Source organism: Plectropomus leopardus, chromosome 7 (assembly GCF_008729295.1).
Source record: "Plectropomus leopardus isolate mb chromosome 7, YSFRI_Pleo_2.0, whole genome shotgun sequence".
NCBI classification, from domain to species: Eukaryota; Metazoa; Chordata; class Actinopteri; order Perciformes; family Serranidae; genus Plectropomus; species Plectropomus leopardus.
In genome coordinates, this window is record NC_056469.1 from 34848335 (window position 1) to 34863548 (window position 15214).

Consider the following 15214-nt stretch of genomic DNA (forward strand, 5'->3'; position numbering starts at 1 on the left):
ATACTGTGGCAGAGGGCAATTATATAAAATCACAGGATGCAACAAAGCTAATATGATAGCTTCCTTCGTTTGTGACTCTCTTCCGTCAAAAACGGTCGGTGTACACCACAAAAGTGAACGTCAGTTTACTACGCTACTTTCTGAAAGCTCTGCATAGATTTACTGTGCTTCCCAACACAAATTTCACTGAAATTAAGTGCTTGTTGCTGAAATGTTGCTGTCATGAATGCTTATGGTACCCAGCTGTTTTTGTAAACACCATCACAAAAGAAAAGAGAAACATAAGCTATGATTCTTGAAAGCATATCACTAGTGATGCTACATAGCAAGCAAATTTGCTTACAAAACAGGCTACTAATAACTGTAAACCCCGGTTTGGGATGCTATAATCAGAGGTTGGATCATGACTCCTCCCGTTACTCCTTCATGATATCAGCTCTAAGGTATGGTTTCATGACCTCCGTGTACCGTTCTCAGGTCTGAAAAGTGCAATTTGTTTGTCATTTATTAATGACTCTTGTGCTTCTATTGTCCAGGTACGATGTGCATCACATCCTCTTGACTATGGTTTTCTTTGTAAGCCATGGCTGCCTCAAGACCATTGCAAGTTGACAAACTGCATTGGATCATCAGGATACATGGTGTTCTTTGTTTCTCCTGATGCTACTTTTATTACATCTTTGAAATCTTTAAAGTGGCGGATCTGAGCTTCTTTGACTGCTTCGTCTCCCTTTTATGGTTTATCCATTGTATACATGTAAAGATATCTGTACCTGTCCCCCTTGGGAGCATCCCAACTACTGAAGCACTTCTGTGACTAACAGCTTCACTCCTCTTGTCTACTCTTCTTAAAAGATGATGACAGGTAATGAAACACCTTCTACATGTTTTGTTCCATAAAGAAATCCAGCAAAACTTCCTGCTAGTCCAACCGGTAAAATCTCACCCAGTGTACAATAGAGGCTGACAGGCTTCTTGATGATCTTGTGTAGGCCTATTACAGTGATCACATTAAAATGAGCCACTGTTTTATGGTAAAACGCTGCATGTAGCACCTTTAACATCCGCATCAACAAAGAACAAAAGACAGTAAACATTTTTCTCAGTCCAGGAGAGGTTGTGCTGTCCAGGAGCACCTGTAGTGGTGGCACTCAGGGGCCGAACGGCCTGGAAGACTGGTACTCGCTGGGCACTTTGGGCTTGATGCCCTTGCTGTTGTAGTAGTCAACCACCTGGTTGGGCACCTCTGCTAAGACGCTCTTAGCCAAAGCAGCTGGAGACGCCTGAGGAGAAGACACAAGGAAAACATCTATCATACTCTTAATGCTGTCAGACATATTTACAAGCATGCACATGAACATACTCATTTCTTATAAAATGAATATGTTGTGTAAATGATGAATATCCCAGGTTTCTGTGTAAAAGATCATAATGGTAGTTTCACATTTTACAGCTAATTTACCAGGAATCACTTTTGCTTCACAATCCCGCTGAACGTTTTCCATCATCCATCAGGTTTAAGACTGACTGCCTTCCCTCCAGACTGTCATTTGTTTCAGTTCATTACTGTACGCCGTGAAAATTTAAACTTTCTGCAGATCCATCACAGTCATATAATAATATAATTGTATGCAGAAATTGTTTTCTAATATTCTCTGTTTATGGATGGACAGACTTTTGAAATTTGTTAATTGGCATCTGTCAGCTCCTGGTCACCTCCATAAAGATTACTAACTGATGATGAAGGTGAAGGCATATATAGAACAGTTTTGTAAATTCATAACATGACATCACTTTTATAATGCAGTCTATAAATGCTCGAAAAAACAACACTTACAATATTACAAATGTCTGAGATGATATAGTGTCAAATCACTGTATTCATATATGACTGAGCCCTAACAACTCTATGTACAACGTACATAATATGCTGCAGATTAGGCACATTTTAATCTGTACTGTTTAGGGTGAAATACCTTCAGACATCCTTGTCTAAAAACCTGAATTCTACTTTTGTGAGGAATCACAGACCGCAGCTGTAGCTGTCGGAGGTCAGAGCTGCTCGTCTCTGCCTCGTTCTGCTCCTATCAAATGAAAATTGCTTCCTTTTGAGCCAAAGAGAGAAACTCTCATTCATCACACAGATTAAACCCAGGAGGGAAAATACATCCAGTGTCTGTAGAATGAGTCCAAACTATGAAGATAAATCCCCACTGTACTGTAGAGTCTGTAACCTTCAGACTCGTTAAAGACCGAAAATTCATTTGAGAGAAATAAAATATTTCCCACTTAAGATCGGTTGGCGGATTGCCACCTTGTCTCCCTTCCTAACCGATGAAACACTCATTTCTCCAATAACTTCACACCCTCGGCTCGTCCTCCCCCACTTCCAATATGCTCGGAAAAACATACTTTCCACTCGTCTCTTCCTGGCTTATTGCTTTCATCCACAGTTACAATACTTTAGGGTCACACAAAGTTATATATACTCACTTTATAATTTTCTATCAAGTAGAGAGCTTTGAAATTAACACACCATCTGGTGCCCATATTTAGGTTTTATCTCCTGGAAAACAGAGGCTGTGAATGGCTAAATGTGTTGTTATAATAACTCCTTTTACACAGCAAACAACACATAATTTACAACTATTAATAACAGACTAAAACAAAAACATTTAGTTTTGGAGGCTGGGAGGAAATCCAGAGTTTAGGGGATTGTTAGCGATTGCTTTAAAAAAAATCAGGAGATTATTATTTTGGCGCTGTTGTTTTTATCGTACTCTACAGGTCACAAAGTCAATTGTTGTTCATTTTTTTGAAAGATAATTTGATGTTCAGATTGTTTCCAGCTATTTCTAATTGAAGGTAATCACTTCCTATTGCTATTGTTTAACAGTAAAAAACATCTCTCAAATAAGCTCTACATGATCACTTAGGAAATGCATTACATTTGTCACTGAAGTTACAGTCCACTTACTTACAATTTCATTATCAGTATGGCTGACCTGAATACTTTAAAGTGTCAATCACTGCCATGGTAATCAGCATCTAAATCGTTTTTCAGATACTTTGTTTATTGTTCTGTCTGTTCCCCAGTAAACTGGTGGAAGAATTTGAAAGGGGGTGGCCAGTGTTACTCAGGAATGAGGCCAAATGAGGCTTCAAAGCCCCCTGAATGGTATTACAAAATAAAAGTCACAGCAACGCAAGTTATGTATTATAATATTGTGTTTCTTAATAATGAGCCCAAAATAAACCTTATAAATAGGAGACAATAGAGGACCTAAAATCATGCCTTGAGGAACTCCTCAGTAGAAAGGAGCTTGAAAAGACACAGATAGCGAGAGAAACTCACTCCTCTTAAGCTGAATGTACATGTAAATTTTTTATTTTATTTTATTTTTTGGGAGTCCATCAAATAGACTCACATGTTTGAAGTTCCGAAAGGGGACGAACTGGACGATGTCCCGGAGGACAGGCTCTCCTTTAGGCGATCGCAGGATCCCGTCATCGCCGTCCAACATCTGCATGTCACTGAAGTCTGCATTCCCAATCCCGACGATGATGACAGACATCGGGAGGTGAGAGGCTTGGACGATGGCCTCCCTCGTGTCAGCCATGTCTGTGATGACGCCGTCTGTCAGAATCAGCAGGATGAAGTATTGCTGCGAGACAGAGAGTATAAAAATCATTAATAAAAAAAAGATTTACCTCTTCAGACTATACTAGGAAATCTGACTCAGCCTGGTTCTCAGGTTGTCTTGGTTAATATTTCTTTTATCTGCACTTCATCTTAAAAGACAATTACCTCAAAAAACAATACTGTAATGTAAACAAAAGCTCATAAATGTCCTAAAATCAAAAGAGACAACACAGGCAAGGAAAACTCTAAAAAATAAATTAATGTTGTTATGTAGTAGGTTAATGGTTAATTCTTTGATGCACCTGCTGTAATTTAGACTTGAGCTAACAGTCTGCTTTTGATGCAGCAAATCAACTTCATGCCTGTCCTCAAAATGCCAAAGAAGAACCAAACTTGACCGTAAACTATCCCTGCAAAAGACCAAAGATAAACAAGTTACATAAGTATATTTGTGTTTTCTTTTCTTCAAACTTACATCAAGTATATTTGACATTTCTGATTTCTGCAATACTTTTGTCTGAAGCGGCGTACAATTAATCTTTGATTTGCTAAAGTTTGAGACTGGCAGTTTGACACCACTTTCTCAAACTAGGTGAAGAGAGATAATAAATAACTTCCACCAGAGTTGTTTTTGTGGACTTGTTATGTGAAATAACGTCACTTTTTTACTCTCTGTCTCCCAGAGCCCCTGATCTTTATGGATCCTGATGTTCAGTCAAAAAACAAACTCAAAGAAAGTTAGTTGAGTTTGTGTTTTACTCTACTACCTCCTATACCGCCCCTCAATTTATTCTGTGATCAAACAAGGACCCTGACCTTCGTGTATGTGTTGGATTTAATACTCCGAATAGCTGAATAGCTTGAACGGATCTACCCAAAGTTAGCATAATGGCTGACTTTTCTTAGTGTTACTGTTTGTATTTGTATGACTCTGAGGCTGGATAGGTGGAAATTTGAAGTGGAGTTGCCAGTTTCCAGGTTATCCCACATACTCATTTATATGTTATTAACAACATCTGCCACCACGTATGTTCCAGAGGTGGACCGTTCACTAGACGGGCTGTGTATGTACCATTCGGTTATGCATTGCATCACACTCTCATGACACAGAGCATACTCTGGGCACAGATGGAGCAGCAGAACAGCAGGTGCAGTGAAAGTAAGACTTACACTGCTGTACACTCTGCAGTGTCTAAAAGTTTGCTTGCAGTCCTCTACAGCAAGCTGCCTCTCCATTCATTAATCTGACCAGCTCTGAGAGAATCAACAGATCAATTATCCACCCTGCGACTCAAATCCTACAAACTGCTGTTGAAGAAAAAAAGAGCTCATGGTGAGTTCTGATGTCAAACTTTGCCGCCTCACGTCATGAAACAGACTGTGATCAGGTAAAGGGTGAATGAATAACAACAACAACAAACCGTCCCAGCCTGACAGTTTCCTCACCATGGCCTCTTTGGTGTGGACCTCCTGCGAGGCGGAGTTGGCGACTTTCTGGATGATGGGGGCGATGTTGGTGGGACCGTAGAGCTGCAGCTTGGGGAGGCAGGCCTGGTAGGCCTCCACCACGCCCTGGATACCTGACAGAAAATACAGTTAGTTAGTTAACTTAGTTACAAAATGCACATGGTGCCGCTCTGTCAGTGACCTTTCACGGCTACGTATGATGCTTTAGGTATCCGTCTGCGTCAGCTGTTTACGCTCTGGGAGGCCGTTACTGTGATTCATCAAATGCACATGGTTGGATTAAGAAGCACAGTCCTTATGTTTACACAACTGCACGTCACAATGGTTGGGATTAGGCAACACAGATAGTTAGGTTTAAGCAAAAAAAGCACATGGTGAGGTTTAGGAAAAAAAACTCACACACATCCACACCAGATACAAAGTCCGCACTCCCATACGAAAGTTGATTGTTCAGGGGACCCATTCACCTTCCCGCCTGCCTGCTCCTTATATTACGTGGTTAACAGCAGTGTTATTCCCTGACGCTGTCTTCCAGCATTTCATGCACACGCAACCAGTTCGTCCGGCTGCATTTTTAAGTGATGCCCCCTGTATGCATTGTATGTGGTCGCGCCCAGCGCCATCTGAAGCCATTCCTCAGTGAATGATAACAAGGCCACCAGCTGTTTGTTTTTCAGTTGGACACAAAAGGTGCTTTTGGCGCCACGCTTACACCACAAGGACTGACAAGGCAGCGCTTTTTGACAAGTGCAGAGTGAGAACGGGCTGGAAAATATAAATCTGTGTCATAAACTGAATAACTTCTCTCAGAAAATGTATTTGTATCATGATGTATCTAATACATCCCTGAAGAACGTCTGAGGATTCACGTTTTTGAACATTCAATTCTTGATTAAGCACACCCAGTGAGAGAGAGGCCTCTCCAGACTCTGGAGGACCGCTCAAGTTCACTCAATGTCTCTCTGGATGTGTTTAGAGGGTTCCCAGCATGCTTGGCGGCAGCAGTGATGTGATTTGGTGTCTGAAGGTCATTGATAACACCATCTCCTTCACACACACAGTCTGAGTCTTAATTAAGAGTGTCGGTGTTTGAGTGTCTCTCTGAGCTGATCAATGACCTTTAAAGCCGAGAGGACCAGAGACCTTCAGCTAAACACAGACTGTCTCTCTCTCTTTTTGACCCAGTTAACAGAGACCAGGAGAGAGTGACGTGGATCAGGAGGAAGCTGTGCTCCTGAATCCACCTTTCAACAACTATAAGTCTGCCTGACTTCCATGTTTAAAGCTCATTACAATCATGTCGTCACCTGGGTTAAAGATAACATAACGTAAACCTTGGAGACTGATCTCCAATCTTCAGGTTTTACTGCAGCATAGGGCTGGGCGATAAAACAAGAACGATATCAATCGCAAACTTTTCCTCAATTGAAATACATGTCGATAGAAAGCATTCCAGCCATGTTTTGACAGACAACACGAACAGCCAATGACGATGAGAATACCGCTGTGATGAACCAAATGCAGCGAAGGTCTTTGACTCTAGATAAGCTGATGGTCTGACAGCCAAGTCTTATGTGCTTGTTTCATTATCGCGGATCAAACAGCTGATGGTCTGACTACCAGCCGCTGCGTCGAAGATCCGCGCTGTCAACAGCCATGTCAGAGATCAGGACGCATCGCTCCGTGTCTCATCCGGCCGCTCGCGCTGAGCTCTCATTATTATTACCAGGGGCAGATGTAATGTTTTTGGGGCCCGGGGCCACAAGCACATGAGCTTATTTTCAGCCTTTCTCTAACTGTGAATGTTGGCAGGATGTTGGCAGCTATAGGAGAAGTAGGCCGACTCAAAAGTTTTTAATTCCTGAGTAAAATGATTAACAGCACAGAAGTTTGACAGAAGCTGAAGTCAGAGTCCTGCAGTCAGGAGAGGTTGGCCTATTATCAGCACAATGTGCTTCAATTTACCTGAAGTTTGTTTAAGATGGAGCTTTTCATTTTTATATAATGCTGAAAGTTTAATAAATAATAATAAATCACTTGTTTATTACACTCCAACACACCATGGTCACATGACACTGTGTCAGTGAACTATGATATTTATATATTTCTGTGCTTCCCTTATTGGCATACAGCAGCAGCGCCGCTTTTGGATTTAAATTCAATTCAAGCAATTCAAGCAATGAATTCGCCATAACGTTACATCAGTTCAATGTTGTTTTTATTGTTGTGACCTTTTTTGCACAATTTTGATGTGAAATTATTTGATTTGATGTTATCTGTATTGTATTGATAAATTGTGCATTCTCCCGTAGAACTGAAGCATTTACGAAACAAAATTCAACATCTAAAGCTGTGTAGAAATATGTGTCTGAAGACTTTCTCATGTCAGCGGACGCACTAAATATCATCTGACGATGCAAAATAAAACCGAAGAACTTCAGCACTGCTGATGGAAAAAAAAAATTTGCCAGCACATTCTGATTTAAAAGTCATCAAATATCGCTGCTTTTGCAGAGATTTTAGGGATACCCTGAGGTTAATATGTAGGCGTTTAAATCCACTGACAAAATGTAATTACTTGGGATGAGAAAGCGTTAGAGTAGTTAGTTAGCTTCTCAGTTGTTCTGCAAACAATTTTTATTTTCAATTAATCTGCTGATTTTTTTTAATCAATTAATTGTTTAGAAAAACAGTAAAAAAGCTAAATTTCCCACCCTGCTAAGAAAAAAGTAAAGAAAGTTGAAGGACAAACAGCTCAGAGATCAACTTTTAAATAAAAGTACAGTATTTAAAGGACGGGGGACCAACGAGACAGTTCAGAGACACAGGAGCTCATTAAATCACCGACCAGACTACAGACACGCAGTCTTCATGGAGATTTACATAAATGAATCTGCCTCAGACCGTCACCCTGCAGACTGAAGGTCCTCCTCAGCGTGCTCGTACACCTGTGCTGGAGTCACCTGGAGACGCCGTCGCCTCCTCGGTCACCGATGGAGCTCCTTCGATCTGCAGCTAACTAATTCTCAGATCAAAGAGTTTCCTTCACGCTCGGACTTCTGAGGCTCACTATCAAATATTTGACTGGTTTTATTTTATTTTTTCAAAGAGAGCAGAGAATGAAAGCACCTACCTGCACACTCTGGGTTCTCCTCGTTAAAATTCACCGCAAAATCATGGGAGACCTGGGGGGGGGGGGGGGGTACAGGAAGTTTGTTTGATCTCTTCATCAGCAAAAGAAAGAGCTTCAACAATGAAATAAGTACCATCCCTCTCTCTTCACCATCATCCCTCTTCATTTTTCTTTCATTTTCTTCTTCTTGACATCTAATCGCAGCAGCTGACTGACTCTTTCCTCCCTCTGTCTTATTAAAACAACCAATCAGACTCGCAGGACAGGTGACGCCCCCCCCACTCTCACTTTGTCTCCCACAGGTGAAGCCAGAGGGGTTCATGACACTGGGGCAGCTGCTGTACAGGAAGCTTCAATCACAGCAGTAACTGATGCTGCATTCATAATATAAAAAAAAAATATATATATACACATAATAAAAAATAAATAAATAAAAATAAATAAACAGCTTTCACGTTTATCATGGAAACTAAAGTCATAAAGACAGGTGAAAGTATTTAAAGTATAACTCTTCCATGTTTCTCTTATCGTCAGTAAAACAAATGAAAAAGATCCATCACGCATGGATTTAGTGTCTGGCTGCCAAATTCTGCGAGCAATCAAACATTTTAACAGCGATGTGTTTTCTAGCAAAGTAACATTAATATTAATATTAACATTCAAACCTAATATTAAAAATATAATCTCTGTAATTCAGGATGGAAATGATCTTCAGTGACATTCTGTTTTATTAGAAATCATCCCACTTCAGTGCTGGAGAAACAAGGTTACTCAGTAACAAACTATCGATCATATAATGTTTGTGAGATTAGCTGGTCACTGTATTTATTAAACAAACAGGAGGAAAAAATCTGCCGCTCTTTTATATATGTTATACTTTATTGTATTATATTTTCTATATTTTAACTTCTTATGGCTTGGACTCAGTTTTTCATGCTTTATATTTTCATACATTTTTAGTAGCACTGTAAAGAAAGAATTTCATTGGCCAAAACTACTTTATTGTAATTGTTGTGCATGATAAGGACTTAAAACTTTAGTTTTTAAAATATCTGTTGGAGACTATTTTCAGCGGCAGATTTAATTACATTAAACATATGCAGATTTATATCGATTTCATTTGAGTTCTATATCCTTTTTTCCCTTTTCTATGTGTATTTATTTCTGTCCTGCAAAAGCTAAACCTCCCCAATAAAGGATTATCTTAACTTATTGAGATACAACCAAAGGACACCAGTTTTATCGGACCAAGAAAGTTGCATAATCTTACTCTGACCTCCTTTACCTCGAGTCTCAGCTGGACATTAAAACTCAATATTTCTGGAAATAATCAGCAATTTTTATCATATGATGTGAATGCAGCATCAGACAAGCACCCGCCGGGCGCAGCATGGAGGCCGAACGGTAATTACCGACGTCTCTGACCAGCTCCCCCTCCCCCTCCCCCAGGCCTCCTCCCCCCTGCAGACAAAGAGCATGCTGGGAGAGACGGAGAGCTGACCAGGTGAATTACCTTGTAGTCAGGAGGGATCTGAGCTCCAAAGCCGAACGCAGGAAACATTTTGTCACTGTGAGGAGAAAAAAAAAAGACATGGAAAGGTCTGAGTGTAAAAATGGAAGCGAGGCTGGAGAAGGGTTTGTGATTGGATGCCAGCAGGAGTTAACGAGCTCATTCAGACCGCCGCTACTTCAACACAAAGCAGAGAAATGAACTCTGATTACTTCCTGCTCAGATGATACGCCTAAAATGTCCTGGTGTAAGTCTTAATGTGAGTGTTTGTTAGAGATCTGTCACCTTTCCTGGGGAAAGTACCACAAAAACCATTTGTTTTTTACTGGGACGTTACGGTGTCTCCAGTAGACTCGGGCAGTGTCACGGTGTTAAATTATACCAGAATGTTTAGAAATCCCAAAGTTATGTGTTTTAATACCATCATAAATACAAGTGCTTCTCTTTCTGTTGAATTCATTGTATGTAGTGCACAGCACGCACCACCAGAGCTCAGACTCTGGTCTCTACTGGTAGAGCAGGCACCAGCGACACTGTGGTGGAGGGTGTAGTTACAGGACTGTAAACAGCCGGCGGCCGGCAGGCAGAGAGAGACCGTGGGGAATAACCAACCCAGGCTCCGTCTGAAGTTGTCCACATCAACCGATGACGTTTTAGGTTTCCCTACCGTCCAGCTTTGACGTTCTAAGTTCAGAGTGAGAACGGGTTGCGTGACCATGTTATATTAAGGAGCGGGTCACACAAACGACTGACTTTGGTGCAGGAATGTGGAGTTTGCATCCCGTGTGTGTGTGTGTGTGTGTGTGTGTGTGTTTTCTATGACTATGTGTTTATCCATGACTTTGCAGGAAGGCAAAGTCTAGGAAGGCATGAAACATTACATACCCCCTAAGCCTAGTCTCTAGCTGGGATTGTTCCACCAAAAACTACATCTTTTAAGCCAAAACATGTACAAATGTAACATATCTGTGGTTTGCAGAAATGGACAATACCAACATTTTTTGCTTTATTAGTGCAAACAGCGTTTTTTAAACTAAATTGTTCATTTAAATCTTCTGAGGGCCTTAACAAAGAGAAATCTGCTTAAGTTTTTACTTCAGGGTTTCACATCACAGAGAATAAAATACTGTCTTTTATAAAAATGTAATATTATAAAAGCCTGCGTGGGACAGAAAGTGAAGCCTGAAGGGTTTTTAAGTCTCTCAGCCAGAAGAAGAAAACTCAGCGAGACAAAACTGACAACTTCCAACGAGTTAGAATTAAGAGCATGGGCGGACGAGTTTAGTTATTTTTCCTCTTCGGTACCTCTGAGTGTGAATAAAACATTTTGTCACAAGAACAGAGAAGCGTCACTAACTGCTTCTTCTATAACCTGCTGTAAGATCACCCACTGTCAGATCACACTGAGTGTTTTTTTCCTTCAACCTTTGAAACCGTGGGCAAAGGCTCGATTTATTTAAAAAAAACCCAAAACAAAATAAAACATGGGAAGAGGGCAATGAATAGAAAAAAGAAAAAAGAAATGCAACAATTGTTTGCAGAAATTAGTTTTTAAAAAAGTACAAGAAAATGAAATAAATAAATATAAATAAAGAAATAACAAAGAAGAAGAAAAAAATAAATTACCTGGAAAAATATGATAATTCTCTTCTTTACATGGACATTTCCCCTGGGTTTTTCAAAATAATCTTCTAAATCTATTAATTTCTTGCAATTTGTGGAATATTTCCTTCCAAGTTGCTAATACTTTTGAAAAGTATCTGAAAAGCAATGTTGTCATCATTAATGAAAGCACTGATCTGATTGGCTGCTGTGCAGTGATGCAGACCCACCTGTCGTAGTCCTGGCAGATCTCCCCCACGGCCACCAGGGCCTTCAGGTACTCGTTGGGCTGGTACGGGTGGATGTAGTGCAGCGAGCAGCTGTTACGAGGATCTCCGTTAGAAGCCGTGAAGTCGATGGCTACCTGCAGACACGACAACCAATCAGAGGCCAGCATCGCTTCACCAGATAGCTTTAACCCTTTAAAATGTCCTCAAAGTGTAACATATGACTCATGTCTCATTCACTTTAATAACAGCTTACTGGGGACCTTTGAACGTTCATTGTTGGACAATTGAGGCCAATTTAGTTTTTTTTTTTAAATATACACTAATTCTGAATTTCTTGCCTTCAACATTTTCAAAAAAGTTGGCTCAAAGGCAACAAAATACTGAGAAAGTTTTAAAATGCTTAAAAACACCTGAAAAACTGGTAACAGATTAAAGTGATGATTTGATCTTTGATTATTCTGTTTCAAAATCGAATTGAAAAAAAACAAAAAAACAAAACAGTGTGGTTATTTTGTTTTTCTGTTTACAAATAAATAAATAAAATAACACAGACTATAGACAATGCTTCATATATCATTTATCTGTTTTCTAAAAATAAATAAACTTGAGCAGAATGTAGGTGGAAACCGTCTCCAGAGAGAATCGTTGTAAATAAAGTGTTTGTCTGTAAAAAGAAGAAATAAAGAGTCTCATCATCTGAATTCAGTCGACTGTGAAGTAAAATAACCTGCAGACAGAGTTTCCTCTGGAGACGACACTAAGCAACAAACAAACAGCTGATTGGACACGCTGCTGCAGAGAAACACAGCCTCGCTCCTGTTTTCTGACGCTTTTCTCACTAAACCGAAGCTTCCTCGCTTGTTTACCTGCTGAGTGAATTTCTGACCCTCCTGGGCGATTAACCCTCCGCACATCGTTTCAGAAACACTGTCTTTTTTTCTCCTGACTGGCTGCAGGTTGTCGGATGGAGTTTCCCGCTGATTAAACATTTAAACATTCGGGGAGAAGTGGGATTTCGTTGCTGGGCTGCAGGAAGTGAAGCAGCTTTGTTGTGCTGTTGAGCTGAATGTTTACACGAGTGAGCAACAGGAGGACGCTGAGCGGCGGCGTGTTTGAATCTCTGCCACACTGAGGGAAGATGTTTTTAAAGTTGTTAAAAGAGGAAGTTTACAGCACGGAAGTCGAGTTTCAGGGGAGCTGAGGTGTATCCCAGCATGCATCAGGTTATCGCCTGTCCATGTGGCACCATCACAGAAACGTTGTGTTTGACACAGTTTAAAATCAAACTCAAGCAAGGACAGCTTCTGTAAAATATTCAGTCTTTTCTGTCCTGAGAGTCGAACTGATTTGAGAAGAACTGAGTTTCTCTGCTCGTGGAAACAAATCTTTATTTATTGTCTTGTCAGTCATGAGTTTAGGGGAAAGTTCCAGTTTTTGGACGTGGAGTTGTACAGAGTACAGATCTTTTAAGAAGCATACTTTTAGGAACTAGCTGATGTGGAACATCTTGACACAATGATCATGTTAAATTAACCTGTTACAACCCAGAAACTTGGCCTAGTTTTAAGAGTCCCCTTCTTGCATAAATTCAGTAACTTAAGTGAACTTGGAGTTTATCAAATTCACATAAAAGTGTTAATAAATATCTATAAATGCATTAAGAGAGGAAACAAGCTGCGGCATTGGACTGGTTAAACTGGTCAGATCCCAGTGAGAGATGCGAATGTTAACTGGGACACTGAGCATGTCACCGTGGTTACCGTTTCCATGGTGACATCAAAAATTACTCTGAGAAACGGGGCACACTTTTTTTTCGCCACTGACGGGAATATGAGGCAAGAAGACGACCTGACTGTGAACTCTTTATGTACGTGCGTGTGTGTGTGTTTGTGTGTGTGTGTGTGTGTGTGTGTGTGTGTGTGTGTGCGCACTCACTGTAAACTGGATCTGACAGCCGCCCATGATGTAATCCAGGAAGGAGTGCATCTTGATGATCTGCAGACGGAGAGAAACACGGCAGACGAGAAGATGAATATTTAATCATTTAAAGTTCTGAATGACGAAACATCAAAGCAGCTGTGAAGTCACGCTTGCATCAGCTGTTTCATTCATCCTCGCCGAACAGCTGTTTGTCGACCAGCTGACGTCTAATGTCCAATCAGACTGATGCAGGTTTAAACAGCAGCAGCACAGTTTTCTGCTGCCGTCGAGACGTACTTCAAACATTTTCAGGGTTTTTGTTGGACATCATGTTCCATGAGAAAGAATTATAACGGAAACCACCAAACCACGAGGTTCAGTTTGCCGGTCCTCCTCAGCCTGTGGCTCCAATGAAAAATTTGAAACTAGAAGAGTACTTGGAGAGCACATGCCACATGTCCCAATGTTAATGAGAGTTAAAAATAATAATAATAATAATAACTTTACTTATATAGCATCTTTTAAAAGTGCTTTGACAAAGAAGGCAAAGCAGAAGCAAGAAACCCAAGAGACAATAACAATAAAAGCCAAACAACAAAGTCGCACAAAGGCCAGACAATAATTAAGAAATATGTTACAGAAATGATGAAAACAAAACTTTGTTAGTTAAAATCTTCCAATGAATCAGTAGTCAAATTGTTTGTGAGATGACAGAGCGACTGAAGTCTCTGACTGAGCGGCCTGGGTGCTGCGTAAAAACAAAAAGTGCTTTTCCGATGCAGAGGCAGTTAAGGAGAGTTTAAATGAGATAGTCGAGACTCAGTTTGATGGAAATGGGAAACAGGAGATTTCCAAAAAAATTAGTTATAAGTAAGTTTAATACAAGTAATTTTCTCATCAATCATGCTGCGTATTTGGCCTTATTATGTGTTTTTAATTAACCCTTTTCCAACAAAATAAGCACACGCACATGGATTTTTCAAACACAGATAAACACACTAAATACTAATGATCGACTGCAGTCCCTCTGCCAATAAACACATTCCAGCACTCACGTCTGCCTTTCTGTCAGCTTGAGTGTGTGTGTGTGTGTGTATGTGTGTGTGTGTGTGTGTGTGTGTGCGTGTGTGTGGTGTTTTGTTGGTGTGTCTGCGTGACGTCCCGGTAAGGCTGGAGAACAGGTAAGCAGCAGGCAGCAGCATGAACAGAGGTCTGTGAAAACTTTTCAGAGGTTTCTTCTCTTTATCTCTCTCTCTCTCTCAGTTATTCAGTCTCTCTTTGGATCCGTGTTTTAGCTGCTTAGGAGGAGATGGACAGTAATTAATGATGGCACGTGCCCGTTAAGGAGCTGAATTGACCCGGGTGTTGTGTTCCCATCAATGCCAATCAGAGCCGGAGGCGATACAAAGCCGTGTCTACTGCAGAGTCATTTGTGTGAATGCGGATCACACGCAGTCTCTCTGCATTAAAAAGCCAAATGTGAGCTGGTGTTAGCAGTGGGAAAGAGGTTTTCCTTAATTTAAATACAAATATTTGCAACTGTTTTGATAATGAACTAATTATTGAAGTCTCTTTTCAAGCAAAACTTCCAGACATTCATGAGCTCCAGCATCCTTCTCAGTGTGTTACAGTAACCTGAATATCTTTATACGTCTGGGTTTGGACTGTTGGCCCAGTGCCCGAGTCCCCCAGGGGCCCAGTGAGTCCCC

General features: G+C 40.6%; 1 protein-coding gene across 1 annotated transcript in view; it reads right to left on the bottom strand.

The window, feature by feature from the left end:
- Positions 1-1119: 1119 nt before the first annotated feature.
- cpne4a (copine IVa) overlaps positions 1120-15214 on the bottom strand; it is a 68642-nt gene continuing 54547 nt past the window's right edge. The window contains exons 9-15 of the mRNA XM_042489768.1: positions 13521-13580; positions 11586-11719; positions 9757-9811; positions 8244-8295; positions 5090-5223; positions 3429-3665; positions 1120-1283 (exon numbers count right to left, since the gene is read on the bottom strand). Coding sequence (XP_042345702.1) covers positions 1152-1283; positions 3429-3665; positions 5090-5223; positions 8244-8295; positions 9757-9811; positions 11586-11719; positions 13521-13580 — 804 coding nt within the window. The 3' untranslated portion in view covers positions 1120-1151. The remainder of the gene's footprint in view (positions 1284-3428; positions 3666-5089; positions 5224-8243; positions 8296-9756; positions 9812-11585; positions 11720-13520; positions 13581-15214) is intronic.